This window comes from Mastigoproctus giganteus, chromosome 3 (assembly GCF_048544385.1).
Source record: "Mastigoproctus giganteus isolate SK-2022 chromosome 3, ASM4854438v1, whole genome shotgun sequence".
NCBI classification, from domain to species: domain Eukaryota; kingdom Metazoa; phylum Arthropoda; class Arachnida; order Uropygi; family Thelyphonidae; genus Mastigoproctus; species Mastigoproctus giganteus.
The window spans coordinates 27,913,583-27,933,217 of record NC_143577.1 but is presented as its reverse complement, the minus strand read 5'-3'; the positions used below and the strand labels follow the sequence as shown (position 1 = coordinate 27,933,217).

The window sequence follows — 19,635 nt, the reverse complement described above, 5'->3', positions numbered from 1 at the left end:
CGCATGCAGCAGAAACAGAACGGCTATGAAACAGAGAGTGGAGAGACTTTGGTAAGACTCCCTATTATTCTGATATTTAATTAAGAAGTGATAAACGCTTTTAACTTTGCAACTAATCCAAAAATTTGGATTAGTCGCAAAGCAACTCAAGCCATAAAACAGCAGTCTGTGCGTATGTCCTTGGTGTGTGTTCTAAAGCTTGTTGTCTGGAAAAAACATCCTAAACTTCCAACCATGGTTAGCTCAATCCCACTTCAAAAGATATTAGGTTAGGAATTTTTGCAGAGACAGTCAAGGCATTGGTACGTCATACTTGTGAATGGAGTGGGTTCTTTGGTTAGTTTGTTAGATGAAAAACCAGCGTTTCCAGGTTAAAAAACCATGCAACCTTCTCCCGAACCGATTGAGTTTAAATGGCTTCAAAATGATAAAGTCAAAGGCAAAAATATCCTAAAGTTTAGGGGAAAAATCCATGCTACAAAGAAACAACAGGAACTTAGCCCCACCCTCTGATATTTGCTTTCCAACTATGGTATGTATTTTGATAAGGGACAGTATAAATCGTACAGAAATCGGTGGTAGAACCACCGATTTATACGGTCCCTTCTCCAAAATCTAAAGAGTAAGCCGAAATTTTGGTTCCCCACCTTGGAAGCCATAATCCCTTGACCCCAAATATTCCTCCAAAGGATGCGATATGTCATTAATATTGTTCCTCTGGTGGGTGGTCAGTTTTAGAACAAATTTTTCTCATAAGCCTTTCAAATATGCACATTATGATGATAATTTTTGATCGATGAAGTTTACAAGTGGTTGAAATGTAATTTTTGGGAGAGGATTGAGAAGCAGACAGATTAAAGAAAAGATTGACAGAAAATGTATTAACTAATACGGGCATGCGCAAAGGTGAAGAAACAAAAAATATAATGAATTGGATACCTTAGGAGAGAGAAAGTCACTGATAGGGATAATTCTAGGAGAGATAAAAAGGGGAAATGAAAGAAGAGGATGGATAACGGATTATGAAAGAAGAAACTGTCTAGACATGGGCAACTTCGATGATATATTGGAGATGGGTGCTATTCTGATCCTTTCTTAAAATTCCACATCACACGATGGCTGCATTTATCAAAAGAAATCGTGTGAGGATCTCAAGTAAGAATGTCTGATTGTTCCCGAAGGGTTTTGACTGCTCCAAGAAATCTCAACATTTTCAGTGAATTCTCTCTCTCTCTATCGTTAATTTCTTCCATCTATCTTTCAAACAAAATTCTAGATTTTTTTATATAACTTTGAATTAAAACGTGAGAGGGAAATTCGATGGAAAAAACTGCAATATTTTAACACAAGAAGCGTATACTCAATGGATTTCTCTAGAGGCACATATTTATGAGGTCTACCAACACCAGAGGATAATAAGCCATGATTTCAACAGCACAATCGACCCAACGATTCTCCTCAGACTTGCAGATGAAGGGGAGTTGAAGAAATTATCAATACGTGCAGTCTCAGCCAATCCTCAGACGGTTTAGCATGGGGATTACTGACCGCAATGAAGCCGCCTTCCACGTTTATCCTTTGACTTCGCCGAAGCATAATTGAACCCGGGCGAGGTAGAAATTAAAACCAGACCCCAACCTTTTGAGTAGTAATCCGTGCGGATGTCTGAAGTGGAACCAACTATGACGATGGGTTCTCCATCATTCGCTGCTAGTACTCCAAACACTGTGTACAGTACTGTTTACACCATTCCCCCCAGCTCAGCCACTCCCCCTTAACAACTGCACCACAGAAAAGATGAGAAAGATTCCGAAGAGCCGAGACGGACGGTGATCCTTTAAACTTTGCAGCCGCCACCAACAGTCAAGGCAGAGTGCGAGATGTTTTTTATACCCAGGAGAAAAGCGAAGAAAAATTTTTCTCCATTAGGCAGGCGAAGCGGCCGAGGTCCATCGTTCACCCAGCCATCGGCTGTCGTGTGGCCGCTGTCTCGTGTCAGTGGCAACCCGTGGCGCGTGATTGATGGCTCGCGCTGTTGAAGCCCTCCCCTGCCGAGCGCTTCGGCTCTCAACCGCTTGCGTCCCTGTTTTAGAGAGTGTGTACCAGAGGTGCAAATCATATTAAACTAGAAGGAAATTTAAAGTAGCCCCCCCCATCTTCTTAAGGGGTATGTGCCGTAGACCCATTACTGAGGAGGGTCTGGACCGAGAACAAGGGAGAGTAGAAATGCTCTCTATTTGTCACCACCGTTGAAAACCCACTTCTTTACGATGAACTTTTTTTTTAGGACCAAAGTAGGGGGTATAAATTGGGGGTCGGACTCCCACATTACTCTAGAGAGGAACAATTATTTTCTGATATCTACTGACACTATATTCGTCAATGTCGCTAACCCCATTAGGGCGTTTCAAGCCCCCCCTTGCTATCGACTTCACAACAAGTGATTAAAATTTGATCAAGTTTAAATTTTATTTTCGCAAACCCCCCCATCGACAAATGTGTTTTATTTTTAACTTGTCCTCACTCGATTCCCCCCTCTATTCACTTGGGGGGGGGAGCGATTGGTGAAAAGGAAGAGAAAGAGAAAGAACAGTAACCTAGTTTTTCGATGAGTTTCTGGAAAACTTTTTGCTGGTGAATATACACCCTTAATGACTTACGCTTTCAATTGCCTATAAATCTTTGTTCAGTCTTTTAGGAAGTGTTTTTGTCTCCTGAACGCTTCATCAACTACTTAGAAATGCGTTATAAGTATCCTAGTAGCTGATTTTTATTAAGGGGTCGCTGTAAAATTGGATGGGTAGACAGCTGGACCTAGAAACAGAACAAGAAAAGCTCCAAGTGAAAAATTACACTCTTGAAAAACCAGGAGGAAACATTACACCTCCTTTGGACAGAAGTGTCCAAATACAATTCGACACTATCAAATCGTTCTTAGGAACAAGAAAGAAAATGAGAAAGATGAATTTTAAGTGTCCACTTTGGGTGGCACTTGTGTACCCATCTCCATGATTTCTTACAATCATTGCATTTCTCCAGGATGATTCAAAATTTGCACAACCCGAATAGTAGATCTAATTTCACTCAATTTGTTAACCCTGGGCAACTCTACAAACCAACATTGGTGGAAACGCTAACGCTGATCATTAGTTGAAGGTAATAAAGAATTCAAATCTAAGTTGGTTTAATTGTGTTTATTTCTGATTTGGAAATATATACATAATGGAGTCCAACGTTTCGTGGTGTTTTCTTACCACTTCTTCAATAACAGCAGTCTTTGCAATGTCACCGTCACAAAAGGTCACTTAGGTCACAAGAAATAAGTCCAATAAGAAGAAATATGTTCTTGTGACCGAAGTGATCTTAGGTCACAAGAACTGGCGATTCAGAAGTAGCAAACAAATCAACAATTTCATTAATAAACTGTTTTTATGAAACAGGTGGCGCTCTTTGCAAAAAGAGAACGGGACTCACTTGATTGCTAAGTGAAGAAAAACTTGAAGATATTAATCAACGCTTATTTGCAGTAGCCCCAAAAAATCCCTTAGAAGACTCTTGCATTGTCTAATTCAAGTACACAAAAAGAATGTTCAAAGGCTATTAGGTCTCCGTCCCTATCGTATTCACGTAATGCCGAGTCTGAAAAAGGAAAAAAAAGATTGCATTATTGTCGCTTGTTTATTGATTCGAAGGATTTGGCATTTTGGACTGTGTTTTCTTCGCTGATGGAGCTTGTTGAAAAGGAAAGCGTTTAAAAATAATCTCCACACATTGGAGAAAGTGAAAGCCAATGTACAGAATGAAATGCGAACACAGAATATCACAGACAGCTCTTAGACGGCCAGAGGAGTTTACAAAATAGAAAGAATACAAGAACATCATCGTTTTAGCAGTTAGTGGACTAGAACTACGGTCAACTCAAGCATTTACGACTATGGCGGGTGGTAATTCATTAAATGAGAACATTTCCGGTTTATTTATATGAAATTTTGCAGCTTATGGGGTTTGAGAGACAGATGATGGCCCTGATGTCTATGATAGAGTTCAAATTGGGTTCAAATCAGGATTCGCTACACCATAAACCTATTTTCAATCCTCTTCGGTTCCCCTGTTGACTCAAACATCACTGGGACCTTTGTTTTAAATTTTTAGCTTCAATCCTTTTTTGGGAGTTAGTTTTTACCCATCTCTGCATCAAGTTTTGGTTGTTCATGTACTCAATAAATTCTCTCTTTTGTGTACATAATATAAGTTAGATTTTGGTTGTATAAATGAGGTAGAGTTTATAATATTTTGGCTGAACAGTGTACAGCAATAGAACTTAAAGAGAATGGTATTTTGTGCATGGACAATATTTTTAGGATGCGCGTAGAAAATGAAATGTCTTATTCTACAAGTTATTAACATTAATGATACTTGCATTTGCTGCAATCTCCAACTGGATTCCAACCTTTGCTTCTGTCTGTTTGCATCCTTCAATAGCTTTTAAAAAAATCTTCAGTTTTCTTGTGTACCTGCAAACATTCTTATCCAATCTCGGATATGTACCGAAAGCGAAAGAGATTTTCCCAATCAGCTTTTCTCCTCCTCCTCCTCCTACTTCGAGATGTTTTGCATTCAGTAGAGGTAGGGGGGTCTGGAATGAGGTTGACTGTCCACTCCCTCCCTCCAAAGAAACGGTTTTCTGTTTTCAAACAGAAAAGACATATGAGAAGCATCTTGAGAAAGAATACCAATTGGCACGTGTAAGAGAAAAGCAGAGTGTACTGCGATTGCACCATTATGCAAAGCAGAACAAAGCTGCACACGCACGAGGAGACAAACCTCTCTTTCGCAGCACTAATAAATTGTTTGTTTACACTCTTCGCAAGGAGCAATCACTTTCATCAGAGCGACAGAAAAAAACTGTTCAGCTTGATAAGACTTAGGATTGTGTGAGGCCGGGTTAAGACCGACCAGGAGAGGATTTTCAGGAGGGAGAGAGAGAGAACTGCACGAGCGTACCATCTATCCCAGTGCTCGTGGTGTTAATTAATAAGTGCCACAAAAAGTGCGAGCAGGACGCAGAGAAAGAGACTTGCCCATCTTATATATCGGTCCAAGGAGTCTAATCCCCTCCGTCAATTACGCTTCGGATGTTTGATTAAAGACACTCTTTCCGACAAGGGGGGAGGGAGATTTTCGCAGGCTGCAAGAGAGTCCGCGCCTCGAAGTTCAAAGGTACCGCTGTCGCCAAAGAGGCTTCGAACTTAAGCTGAGTAGCCTGTAATTACAAAAGTCCGAGCAAGCCAGATCTGTTGGGGCTGGGGTTTGGGGGGGGGTATTGTCAGAGCTGGAGTTACTGGATAGGTCCGGCATTGCACGTAGCAATTCGGCACGTGGCGTACCAGGAAAATAATGTCGGCATCTGACAAAGTTTGTTTTAGTAGTGGGTATACAGTCGATGCTTTTTGAATGGACCCGGATGGGAGTGATCATATTGCAGGATAGCTTCCGTCCTCCAAAGGATAATACGTGTGGGTTTATCAATCCCCTTTTAACAAATATCGTGCGTGTCATTGCTAAATGCTTCTCCCTCTAGCCTTCACCCTCCCTTTCAATTAATCTGAGCGAAAATATTTGGGGTTAGAGTCATCTTTCGGGGATGTCATCGTTCGTGCTCGCTAGACGAATGAATAAAAGAAAACTAAAAAAAATAGGTTTTAATAAAATTATCCGTCTATTTATTTGCGCTGTGTAAAGAATTTGCCATTAACCTTTGATTTCCTTGGAGTAGATTTTTCAAATCAGATTTACCAAACGCTTTTATTTTGAGATAACAAAAATTGCGACTCTTCTTAAACCAGTTGAGCAATGGAAAGAAAAAAAGTCTTCTTCCTTTAAACTGTTTATTAGCTTTTGCTAGGTTACACTCAGTTTTAATTCTCTTCCTACAAATTAGAGCAATATCTATTGCTTTGAAACTAAAAAGCTTCCTTAATTACCTCAGAAATATGGCCTTCAGAACGTTTCCTTTAAGGTGTGACTTTTATAAGGTCATTTCTCGGAGAGTATGACCTTTAGATATCAACTTCTGAAAACATTCCACCTGGATATAGAATTTGTTGGATATTAAAAAATACCGTATAAATCTCTCAGAACTATGACCTTCAGAAGGTCATAGCTCAGATATGACCTCCAAATCTCATTTAGGAATAGGTATGACCTTAAGAATGTTAATGGAATCCAAAAGGTTATTTAGGAATAGTTATGACCTTAATAAGGTTAATTGGCAATAGTATACCTTCGAAAAGTCATTTATCAATAGGTATAGCAGTCAGAAAGACGTTTTGCTGTAGGTATGATAGGTCATTTCGCTCTAGGTAAGATACAAGGTGATTTCGCCATAGGTATGATACAAGGTAGATTCGGGAAATGACTTTCAAACATCCAATTTTCTGCAAACCTTCAAAGGTTAATGAAATCCAAAAGGTCATTTAGGAATAGGTGTGACCTTCTGAAGGTTAATTGGCAATAGCTGTACAAATGACCTTCGAAAAGTCATTTGTACAGCATTCAGAAAGTCATTTAGCAGTCGGTATGATACAAGGTCAATTCACAGTAAATGACTTTCAAAAGTCCAGTTTTCTCTAGGCCTTCAAGGGTTAATGGAATCCAAAATGTCATTTAGGAATAAGTATGACCTTAAGAAGGTTAATTGGCAATAGTATGACCTTGGAAAAGTCATTTGTACAGCATTCAGATAGTAGTTTAGCTGTAGGTATGATACGAGGTCAATTCAAAGTAAATGACTTTCAAAAGACCAGTTTTCTGTAGGCGTTCAAAGGTTCACGGAATCCAGAAGGTCATTTAGGAATAGGTATGACCTTGTGAAGGTTGATTGGCAATAGTATGACCTTCAAAAAGTCATTGTACGCCATTCAGAAAGTCATTTAGCAGTCGGTATGATACAAGATCAAATCACAGTAAATGAATTTCAAAAAGCCAGTTTTCTGTAGGCGTTCAAAGGTAAATGGAATCCAAAAGGTCATTTAGGAATAGGTATGACCTTGTGAAGGTTAACTAGCAATAGTATGACCTTTGAAAAGCCATTTGTACAGCATTCAAAAAGTCATTTAACAGTCGATATGATACAAGATCAAATCACAGTAAATGAATTTCAAAAAGCCAGTTTTCTGTAGGCGTTCAAAGGTTAATGGAATCCAAAAGGTCATTTAGGAATAGGTATGACCTTGTGAAGGTTAATTGGCAATAGTACGACCTTCGAAAAGTCATTTGTACAGCATTCAGAAAGTAGTTTAGCTGTAGGTATGATACAAGGTCAATTCAGAGTAAATGACTTTCGAAAGGCCAGTTTTCTGTAGGTATGCCCTTCAAAGGTTGTGCGTTCAAGCGGCATAAGTAGGCATGACGTTTGACTCGTATTTTTTGATACCTTTTAAAAACGCATCCTAGAAAATTTGTTTTCGATCTAGACTACAAAATAATTTAAGTTTGCTGTTATGCTCCTAGGTAGGCCTGACACGGTTAAAACAAAGTTGCGTACAGAAAATTTATACGAAGCCAACTCTGATAGATAAATAGTTGGAATAAGGGACATTTTTGAAGAGGGTCAAAATTTAAACTTTACTTTCAATGGTTAAGCGCGTTAATGCGAGAGCTGACGTTAATATCGAGTCTTTGAAATAAACCGTAAGGGGGATGGATATACGTACTCTTTAACATTCTGGCAACACTAGATGGCAGCACAGTTCGCTTGCACTAAATTACTTCGAACGATAAATGTTGAGCATTATTTACAGATAACGTAGCAGAGGAGTAACAGCGAGCATAACCGATAAGTACCCTTCCATACTTCATTACTGATGGGCACGAAGATGATGCATAAGAAAAACCCGAACCCGCGATAAAAGCGGTCTCCATAACATGCTCGCAAGGCTATCAGATCCCAGGAGCAATAAACAGACTCCATCCAAGCAGGAGTGCTGGCTGAGACAATATCTAATCCGGAGGAGCAGAGATCTTAATGCCGTGTTCTCATGTATCACGCAACCCTTCTGGGACTCGGAGCTATGACCTTTCCGCCCGCGTTCTCGACCCCCCGAGGGGACATCTTTCCGAAATCACTGTCGTCCCGTGTTCCCGAATCCGGTGGCAGTACGGAGCTCACTGCTGCGGGTAGAGACAGTTAATTAGGGTTCATTGTTTACATTGGTAGTGATTTAATTAAAGTTCTCTTCTGCTGGAATTTTTTTGCTTCCACATTCTGCTGATTGCACGAACACTGTGTTGGGTCGGTTGGTCGGACGGCAGCAAAGCATTCATGACTGCTTTAGTAGAAGCTAACGGCCAGCACACACACACACACACAGACGTACGTACACACATATACACGCTCCACTGAGCAACAGTTACCATGGTGACAACCTCGTAGTACCACTGAAAACAGCGGAAATCAAAACTTTCGATCACGCCAAATGACAAGATAAAAGAGTGTAATTGGAGAGTGTCTCTTAATGGTGGACGAGAAGAAATTACGGTTCGAGAGCATTATCAACATTAATTCCTCGTGTGCATTCTGCTATTTTGTCTCCAGAAAGAAACTTCCATCAAACAGACGAGATATTGTCACATCGTTTGGTGAATTTTATATCTGAGCTTTTGAATCTTAAAATCAAACATCGGTCCAATTAAAAACTGTTTATTTGTTTAATTTCAAACGATGTTTACTGTCTTTCGAGTCTGTAATTTTTTTTATATACCCATAATAGTTCCTTCATCTGCCAATAGATGGCGTAGTTTACAATTCGAAATAGATATCCGTCTCACCCATAATTTTAGATAATTTTTATAATAATTAAAAACAAAAAAATCGCCAGACGTCGCTAATTTAGGGAATTAAGATTATAGTTTATTCATCTGCCAAGAGATGGCGTACTTTACAATTTGAAATTGATATCTATCTCACTTATAATTTTAGATAATTTTTATAATAATTAAAAACAGAAAATTCGCCAGATGGCGCTAGTTTAGCGAATTAAGATTATAGTTTCTTCATCTGCCAAGAGATGGCGTAGTTTACAATTCGAAATTGATATTCATCTCAGCCATTTTGAATAATTTTTTATAATTATTAAAAATAGAAAATTCGCCAGATGTCGCTAGTTTAGCGGATTAAGATTATATGGTATTTTTACTTCGTCTGACTCAATTCAAATTGAGACATTTGAAGCACAAGCTGGGGTTTCTTATGAAATATTATTTTCCCCTGTGAGGGACACTTCCCCGCACGAGAGATGTTTTCTTAATTAATAGCTGATAAATAACGTCCACTCTTCAAATATTAATTTAAAGTCGCTTCCAACATGTTCGTGAAAAAGCTGACAGATGGCGTTCATGAATGGCGTATTTCTGTCGCCTCTTTGTCCCTTTTTCTGCGTTCTTCAGATCCGTATCCTTTCTAGTCAGTGTGCATTTTTCCTTCCTTCATCCCCTGCTGGGGCAGCACTCAGAGATCTAGGGGGATGCGCATGTCTGCCACGTGCCGGTGTTGTTGCAGGCGTTCTTTTCCCTTCCAATGGAGTGTCGTGTAACGTGCGGGAAATGATTTAGCGAAGCAGTTTTATGAAAAGCAAACAAGAAGGTTATACTGGAGTATCTTCTCTCTCTCTCTCTCTCTCTCTCTCTCTCTCTTCAGCTGCAACACACACACACACACACACACACACGCACACCAGGGCGCGCGTGCATGGTCTGTTTTCTGTTATGTAGGTAACCTGCTCTACTACTACTAGGCTAATATTTTGTATTTGAAATTGGCAAAACAATAAATCCATTAAAAAAAGAAATTAAATATTGGTACTATTGTTTATTTCAAGAGTAGAACAGAATACGTCATAATGGACGTCTTTCATTTCAATGAAATGAGAAAGAATACGTCAAATGAACGTTGTTTATTTCAACAGTATGAGCAGAAGACGTCGAAATAGACGTATTGTTTTATTCCAACAGTGAAACCGAATACGTCATAATGAATGTTTTGTGAAGCTTATGACGTCTTCTTTTGAGCAGAAGACGTCAAAATCAATTTTAACAATGCGACCAATGCCATTGAGCACTGAGCATATTCAACAATAGAGAAGATAACATTGAATTGATAACCATCTTTATGCAACAGAAGGCTTCACAATCAGTATTTTTGACAATAGAGCACAATGTAAGACGAACATGTTTCAACAGTGTAGTTAGAATGTTAAATATGATACGTTTTTTTTTAAATCAGTTCAGTGTAAATGTGTTCATAAACACAATTTTTCACAATGAAGCTGACGTCATAGGGAATATTCTTAACAATGAAACAGCAAATTACATAGCATCGAAAGTTGTTTTATTTCAGTAGCATAAACAGAAGATGTCTAAGAGTTTTTTTACAATGCAAGAGAAGAGTCATGATAAGGTTTTTAAGCAATTCAGAGGAAGGCGTAATGAGCATGTTTTAAACAACGCGGGGGAAGATGTCATCAGCATGTTTTAAGCAATCCAGGGGAAGACGCCATGAACATGTTTTTAAGCAATGCAGGAGAATACGTCATGAGCATGTTTTTATGCAATGCAAGAGAAGATGCCATGATCATGTTTTTAAGCAATGAAAGTCATCATGAGCATGCTTTTAAGAAATGCAAGACGTCATGAACATGTTTTAAGAAATGCAAGACGTCATGAACATGTTTTTAAGCAATGCAGGAGTAGACGTCATGAGTATGTTTTTAAGCTATGCAGGAGATGTAATGAGCATGTTTTAAGAAATTCAGGGGAAGATGCTATGAGTATGTTTTTAAACAATGAAAGTCATCATGAGCATGTTTAAGCAATGTAGGAGAAGAGGTCATGAGTATGTTTTTAAGTCATGCACATGTCATGAGCATGTTTTAAGCAATGCAGAGGAAGACGTCATGAGTATGTTTTTAAGCCATGCAGGAGATGTAATGAGCATGTTTTAAGAAATTAAGGGGAAGATGCTATGAGTATGTTTTTAAACAATGAAAGTCATCATGAGCATGTTTAAGCAATGCAGGAGAAGAGGTCATGAGTATGTTTTTAAGCCATGCAGGAGATGTAATGAGCATGTTTTAAGCAATTCAGGGGAAGACATCATGAGCATGTTTTTAAGAAATGCAAGAGGGGACCTCATAAACATGTTTTAAGCAATGCAGGAGAAGACATCATGAGCATGTTTTTAGGCAATGCAAGAGAAGACACCATGATCATGTTTTTAAACAATGCAAGTCGTCATAAATATGTTTCAAGCAATGCAGGAGAAGAGGTCATGAGTATGTTTTTAAGTAATGCAGGGGAAGACGTCATGGGCATATTTTTAAGCAATGCAAGAGAAGACGTCATGATCATGTTTGTAAACAATGAAAGTCATCATGAGCATGTTTTGAGCAATGCAGAAGAAGATCTCATGAGTTTTTTTTAAGCCATGCAGGAGATGTAATGAGCATGTTTTAAGCAATTCAGGGGAAGACATCATGAGCATGTTTTTAAGCAATGCAAGAGAAGACGTCCTGATCATGTTTTAAGCAATGCAAGAGAAGACGTCATGATCATGTTTTTAAGCAATGCAAGAGAAAACGTCAATAAGCATTTTCAACAGTGGTGAAAAAAAATGGGGTGTGTTTTAACAGGGCTATTGACCGTCATGTATTTTTAAACAACCATATCCAGACGTCAGACAGAAAATTTTTAAAAGAAAATGGCGTCAAATTGAGTATGATATTTTAACAGACGAACAGAAGTCACGAGGAGCATGTTTAAACAATAACGAAAGACAGCATGGAAATCGTATATCTGTGGGTGAGTAGTTATCCACTGATGCTAATAATACCTTCTTATGTTTTTAGTACTGCCTAAGTAATGCTGGCTCTCCTCATCAGCGAATAGGAAGTTTTTCTTTTGGTAATTTGCCAAATGTCACATCTGTCTCGCTTTGTCTCCGAGAATATCGTCGAAATGTTCGCCATTTTTTTAAAAGCCATCCTCCAAAAATCGTACTAATGCAGAAAACGCTCATTTTTCTTTTCTTCCCTCCCCGAAAGCCATTTCTTTACCTGAGTATAGACAGATGCTGAAGCATCCTTACTGTTTGACAAATCGCAATTATCGTGTGGAGCCAGAAAACCCATTTCTCTTCGGGAAAATCTTTCACAGTCGCACCTCGCAAAAAAATACCTGAGCGGGCAATCATAAAAATTTTCGAACAACCAAACTGCGCTATGAATTGGAAACGCAAAAAAACAGAGGGGGGCAGATTATTTTTTTCACACTTGCACCCGAGAGAGGGTTTCCATTAGCGTCTATATAGCATTGTTTAAACAGTAACCACCCCCTTACTTCTGACGACATCGACGCAAAAGACGTCTATATGCAGATGACGGCCCGCTATCACAGAAAACAGAGGCCCTAATCGATCACGAGCCATCTCCTGGTGAACACCTCCATTTGAATATCTTGAGAGTTACCAGCGAAGGGATGCGGGGGCTTAATGCATTGCCATCACGGCCGGAAGTGAAATTGGTGCCATCGGAGGACGATCAGTTAAAACGGCCTGTCACTTGAGGCAGAGTTCAGTCGATTTTGCATAAAGTTTCTTGTCTTAGCTTTTTGAATGAAGGGATGCTGAGTTAATCATGCATTCTATCGGTCCGCGCGAGGCTAAAAACATGGTCCCGTTCTATAGCCGTCACTGCTAACTGATGAGACCCACTCTACGCTCTCCTTGTATCTTCCTGGCCATTGGCAGAAGTTTGCCAGAAAGGGAGGTCTAATTGCTCGTGACCCACTTTCCTCTTTCGAAGACCGAGTGTGGAGTTGGGATAATAGGGAGAGAGAGGGGAAAATACAAGACTGAGCCAGTACAGATTTAAAACAACATGGCTGTATTTAATTAAAAGGCTTATGAAGAAGAAATTTCGAAAAGAACCAAGTGAAAATGTACGTGGATTGTTAAATAAAATTACCCCAATTTCGTCCATTCTTTGAGTTTTAGAACTTTAAAGAAAGAAGGCCAAAAGATAGCTACGTTTCTTTCGTCTGCTCGAATAAAATACGATAATTGTGACGTCATTCCACTTTTACCATTGTTGGTGGAACTATCTGGAATGAAAATTGTTCCAGGTCGAAATAATCGATCAAAACTGCGTTTTGCTTAATGAAAATATAAACGCGAGTTATCTAAAGTGTTTTGAATCCAACATGGCCTCCTAGATAGCAGATTTATCAATTACTCACTCCTGCCTGAAATTACAATCTCGAAGAAACCAACAGTTTTGCTCAAAAAGAATATGTTGATGCTGACGTGGAGCCTTCAGGGCATTAGTAAACGTGGGTTTGGACAAGGCCAGAATTGCACGCGTGTCCGAATGTGCGTAGAATTAATTCTTTAATAAGGAGAGGGCAATGAGAAGGGGTTTAGAGGGAGGGTCGGAGACATGGTACAGCAATCCAGCACGTGTGCATCGAGGCGTACGCATCAGTCAAGGAAGATAGCTTTGCCGATGACGTCATCAGGCAGGTGGTGATGAGACGTTGCACATTGGGGTATGCCGACCCATCAATCTTTACCGAAACACGGTACGGGTTTGAGGATGTCACTCAGGTCATCGCTTTGCCGTCATCGGTCAAGCGATGCAGGCGATCTGACAGGCAGGTGTTTCACGGCGAGATGGTCGGGGCAGTAGCTGATATGGTCCAAGTTGTTGCGAATTGCAATGATTATGGACATCTCCTGTGGTTCTCCTCATTTGTTTCAGTTTGGGGGGGGGGGATTGAGCACTGTATGGTTCGCTTTAGGTTTAGTACTTAGGGCTGTTGGCGGTATATTTACGCTATAGAAGAATAGTACGAATGAATAACTGGTAGGGGTGGATAAAAGCGTAACTTTGGAAACAGAATCAGAGGGTCCTCGCGTGTATTTTTTTGTCAGAATTAAAGTAAGAGTTGAACAGACTGCGCAGACATCCTTGTAGCCTTTTACCCTCTGTTCAGAGTATCTGATTTCAATAAACTGCATATTAAAATCCATCAGTGTCTAGCCATCTCGCTTTTTCGAGAGTCGCAAACGTGAAAGGTATTGGAAATTATAGTACTCTAGTACTGTGTTGGCTGGAGGTTGATATTGGACTTGAATTTCTGTAGATTGCAATTTTTAGAAGATATGTTTGAAGGAAGGCTCTTCCAGAGAACAGAAGTAGAAGGGATAAATGAGGAAGAGGAAAACGTCAGTTCTATGAGTTTAAAGTTGGTCAGTGAATGGATGGAGATTAGTTGAGGCATGTACTCAGACTGTTTTGGTAGAGAGGGTTGGAATTACAGATGCCCGGGAGAATAGTGAGCGTGGGAATATGTATAGAGAGGGCATGCAGCAGAAACTGTACGCCTGTGCAATAGAGAGTGGAGAGAGTCTGTTAATGAGTGATCGTTAATTAACTCGAGTGCCCTCTTTTGGATAGAGTCTGATGAAGCTTTGGGCGCACTATTCCATAGTGGGATGGATTTTAGATTTGTACAGAGTGAGTACTGTTCAGAATAAAAGTAACGCCAGGAGTGAAAAAGAAAATCCAGTTTTTTTCGTTTCGAGTTTGGTGAAGAAAGAAGCAATATTTGTGATGTGCTTATACAACGAGTGGTATTAATCTTTGGAGTTTGCCATTCTCTCCCCGCGCGCGCTGCGGATTTAACTTTTGTTTACCGCCTGAGATCCTTTCCCGGAACACGACAGAAATAATTATGAGCTTCGATCGTAATTGCAAAGAAAGATCAGAGGTCAAGGTCATCTTTAGTAAAGATATCGAATTTTTTCTAGAAATCTCAGTGTGGTTGATGATGAACATGGAAGCAGCAAATTCTTTTTTTTTGAGAGAAATAACACAGCACTCGGTTATAGAAGGATTAAAATTGCGTTTTCTTTTCTCCATTGAAGATGAGCAATTAAGAACTGGTGGTGGATATTCGAGAAGTTGTAGCTGTTTGTGCAGAGCAGACTTCATCGAAATGGAAGTTGGATTGGATGAAAACGAAGAAACTTCCTAAACTCCAGTCCAGCAGCAGTTGCTCTCAACATTTCAAAGGCTTTTGATCGTGTTTGACATAAAGGTCTTCTAAATAAGCATTCATTTATGCTTTTCCAACTATTTTTATAATTGGGTATCCAGTTTTCTCTCTGACTGCTCACTACCGGTGATGGTAGACGGCTCTCAATCTTCTAACTTCACTAGTGCTGGTGTTCCCCAACGTGTTCTTTCACTCACGCTTTTCCTCTTGTATAGCAATGACCTTCCATGATCGGAAATCCTATCCATAGTTTTGCCGATGATAACACATTGCATTCCACCTTCCAGTTTTAGAAATCTTTCCCTGCGCAAACAGCTTCAACTTCTCGAATATCCACTACCAATTACTTAAATGCCGATCTTCAGGTAATTCTCCAGTGGGGCAAAGACAACTTAGTTGATTTTAATCCTTCTAAAATTTAGTCCTATCTCATATCTCACAAAAAGGATTCTTCTGCTCCTATGCTTATCTTTGTTAACACTCCGATTTCTAAGCAAAATGATATATCTCTTTGGGGATTACCCTGACTTCTAACCTCTCTTGGCACAAGCACATTACAAATATTGCTTCCTCTGCATCTAAAAAACTTGGTTTTCTCTTTCGCTCTCGGCGTTACTTTTCTTTGAAACAGCTGCTCATCACTCTGTATAAATCGCAAATCCGCCCTGCCATGGAATATTGTTCCCACATCTGGGGGTGGTGCCCCCAAAACCTCTCTCAGGCTTCTTGATTCCATTCAGAAGAGGGCAGTTAGGTTAATTAATGATTCATCTCTAACAAGTCTCTCCACTCGCTGTCTCATAGACGTACTGTTTCTGCTGCATGCCTTTTCTACAGATACTTCCATGGGCACTCTTCTTCTGAATTGGCTTCTATAATTCCCGCTCTCTCTTCCACACCAATTCGAACATGCACTGAAACCAATCAGCATCCTTTCAGTGTCCAACTTAAAACTCACAGAACCTTTCTTCTTCCTCATTTATTCCTTCAACCTCCGTTTTCTGGAACAACCTTCCTTCACAAGTCTTTTCTGAAATTCAAGTCTAATGTTAACAAGCATCTTCTCAATCTTAGAACCATGGGTACTAAGTACTATGGGTTATAATACCTTTTGTGCTTGGGATTTTCATTTAAAAAAATGACAGCGATTTACTATAACCAGCAAATTGTGATGAAAGATGATTCATTAGTCAATTGCCAGAAAGATGATTTCACTCACCAATCGCTTAGAAGTAAAGCCTGGATTTGCTGATTCCTTAGAAATTTTTCAAAAAGTGAACTGAACGAGATTCGAGAAAGAGACAAAAATGGGCTCACTTTAAATAATATTTAAACTAGGGCCATTTTAAATGAAACATTTTGGTATGTCAGTGTTGCCCACTTGTGGGAATATTAACAAAACAATCGGGCAGTCGTGTCTGTAACAGCATTTGTCTTTAAGAATCCATGCAGATAAAGGTGACATTTCTCTCTCTTTCAGTGCTATCTCTTATTCAGTAAACGTATATTAGCGCGAATTGCTCATGCAAATTACAACTACGTGGCTTGTCATACAGCGCTTGTTTGAGCCAGTTATGATTTCAAGACACACTCTTGCGGCTCTTGATCTTGTATTCTATCTATCTTGTGAACTCCTCTGACCGTTTGGTCGTCCCGGAGTATAAACAGAAAATTTATTTATTTATTTATAATGTTGAAATTATTTTATTTCAGCTGTTTCAGAGGAACCTCATAAATACTGCGACTGATAACAGGAGGATGGATCATCCAGTCAAAGACAGATGAAACTGCTATAGAACTGAATCTATGCTTCCATCGATCATTTGATAGATGGAAGCATAGATGAATAATTTTTAATCATCAAGGATCAAACATCAATTTGAAATTCGTTGAATGTCTGGACAGAAAACACGCTTTTGTAATGAGCGTTAAAAATTTCATCTTTGGTGTTAATAATACAGGTGATCAGGGCCATTCATTACCTGCTGTCTAACGCTCAAATGACATCCTTATTCGCAGGGGAAACTACACCCACCTGGTACAACCACACGAACCGCAGTGCATGTTTATTAATTGGATATCTCTGTACTGCCAACGCACTGTAATTCCGCGAAAACTACTAAAGGTAGCAATGAAGGCTATTTCGGAACACGTGACCTTGATAAACAATGCGGGTGCTGAGGGCCGAGGGTAGGGGAAGTTGGGTATTGTTATTCCACAACAAGTCTTTCAGCCTAATGAAACACATACAGCAACTTGTCCACCTCCGATCACGCGCAGGTCTATTCGCACGTGGCTTCTGCCTGCCCCGGTCATGACGGGTGGTTCTACGTTAATTAGGGGGCACTTATTTAAACGAAAACCGCACGTGTGTGACGTATTGAGTCAAAGGTTAGTAGTCCTTAAAGAGCGTATTTCCGAAGTGTACGGTGGAGGGCAGGGAAATTAGGAAGTGGTCCCTGAATTGTTTGTCGGTAAACAGTGCGAAGTCATTTGCGGATGGCCAAACGGCTTTGTGACACACGGCCAGGGTCACGACAGGCCAACGTCAACACGCCTCACGTGACCTAGGTGTGTGGGGTCTATTGTCAAAGAACAAAGCCATCCGGTAAGTGCTTGTTGTCAGATATATTTATTTTGCTATTCGGCCACCCACCCACCCTCTCCCCCCTCTTATATGCATACCCAGTTCAGTTCTATTCATTGAAGCGTGGTCTGTTATAGACTTGATGTCAGGTTGAGTCACAATGGAAACAAAACAGAGATTAAAATTCGGGTAGGTGGAGTTCTGTGGTGCCAAAATGAATAAAATCCACTATTATGCTACCTTTGCTCTACTAATTGCATCATAATAGTGGAAAATCTTGTTAATCATGAACTCCACTTTGCGGGAGTGATAAAAATAGGGCCATATTGTAGTGAAAAGATTGATCAAGTTCAAATATGCTACCATAAACATTCATCTTCAGCTTAAGATCAATATTCATTTCCATTTTAGATAAAACTTCCTTTACTTCTATTAAAAATGATATTTTTCAATCGAATTTTCAAATCCAGTTGGAATTAACTAAACCTCAGTTATTATGAATGTGGTGTTCATTGAGAAAAACTCGTCCCTCAAGAGGATAGATGACTCGGCATGTTGTTCTATTGGCAAGGGCAGTGCTTCCAGGACATTAACACCTGTAGAATGGTAATCCAATAAGAAAAACTTGACATATTCACAGAGGGACTACAGATGAGACGAGGAGGTAGGGCAAGAAGGAGAGGGGGGAATCTTTTTGCCTCCTTATGTCGAAGTGAAATCATGTGTCGTAGTGACACCTCTTTTTCCTTACTCTTTCACACCTCTTCTCGTACCACAGTTCAGCGTCGGTCTGTCATTGGCCGTAACCCATGAGTCATCCCATTGGGCAACGGGCTCTGTTCGGCACCAGCCTCTGACTCCGCCCTGACACAAGATGAAGTGCACGATGCAAGGAGGCAAGGGAGGAGTGCGCTGACGTCACGAGTAGCGTGAACGCGAAGTCAGCGTCAGTCCGTGTTACTTAGTGATGGTCGTAAGGCGAGCGAAGGAGAGTGGACAGTGTCCTGTAAAAACCAGGGCGGATTCGCCCCTCAGAGGTCACCGCAGAGGTCACTAACACCTGGAAATTTTTGACGATCCAGCGAGTAACACAAAATCACGCATGGGTAGATAGTATCCAACGCATGCTACGGTGGACGCCCAGGAGACCCAACCTCAATGGTAATGACGGCTGGATGCGCCGTGACCTCCCCTACTCAACGACTAGATTCCCGTCAGTCTCCACCTGTCGGTGCCCTAGCTACAGGAACCAAGGATCCCCCTACTGCGTACTGTTCGCCTCTTTTATATCGTAAGTCCCCCTTTTTTTTTTTAATTTGCTTTCTTTGGTCACTAATATTAACCACTTCCTACTCCTTAACTTAGTTTAGAATTTCGGCCCTAAATCTTTAAAGTATGCCCAACTAGAATTTTTTCTAATCATAAATAAAAATGAATTATATTGAGAATTTCGCTAAAGTTTTTCTTTAGACTTGTTTTTGTTTTAAAAACAAGGAGATCCATTAGTGTTTTTAAACTGTTGCTTATTCTGACGTTCCAAGTGATTTTGTTCTGCTTGTGTCAGACTTTTAACTTACTGCTTAAGTTGACAGATGGCACGTGGCTTCTGGTCAATTCAAAATGCAATTCGAAGTCGAGCGGGATGAATATTCATGAGAAATTTCAGACCTGTTTAAACTTGTTTAAACTTATTTATTGGATAATTTCTGTTGGAAATAGTTCATGCTATCTGGGAAACTTTTTTTTTCAGTTAGAGCGGGGCCCTTAGAGATGCTCGCCTTCCTAGGGGAGATGGGGCAGTGTACAAGGAAGTGGAAAGCAGTTCATTCCTGTGGTCCACAACACATTGATCGAAAGTAAACTTCATGAGGTCCAACCTTCTGTTATTTTCTCCCTCACAGTTCCTCTCTCTAATTCCCTTTAGTGCCTTATGCATC

The 19,635-nt window shown here is 40.0% G+C and overlaps 1 protein-coding gene across 3 annotated transcripts in view; it reads left to right on the top strand.

Moving 5' to 3' along the window:
- Positions 1-19,635, top strand: part of Lim3 (Lim3 homeobox protein) — a 109,708-nt gene that overhangs the window by 38,762 nt on the left and 51,311 nt on the right. For 2 of the 3 annotated variants that reach the window (XM_090370452.1, XM_090370450.1), the window contains exon 1: positions 18,691-18,989. The exons of the other annotated variant lie outside the window; for it this stretch is intronic. In XM_090370452.1, coding sequence (XP_090226578.1) covers positions 18,857-18,989 — 133 coding nt within the window. In that variant the 5' untranslated portion in view covers positions 18,691-18,856. Of the gene's footprint in view, positions 1-18,690; positions 18,990-19,635 lie in introns of those variants that run through there. 3 annotated transcript variants of the gene reach the window in all.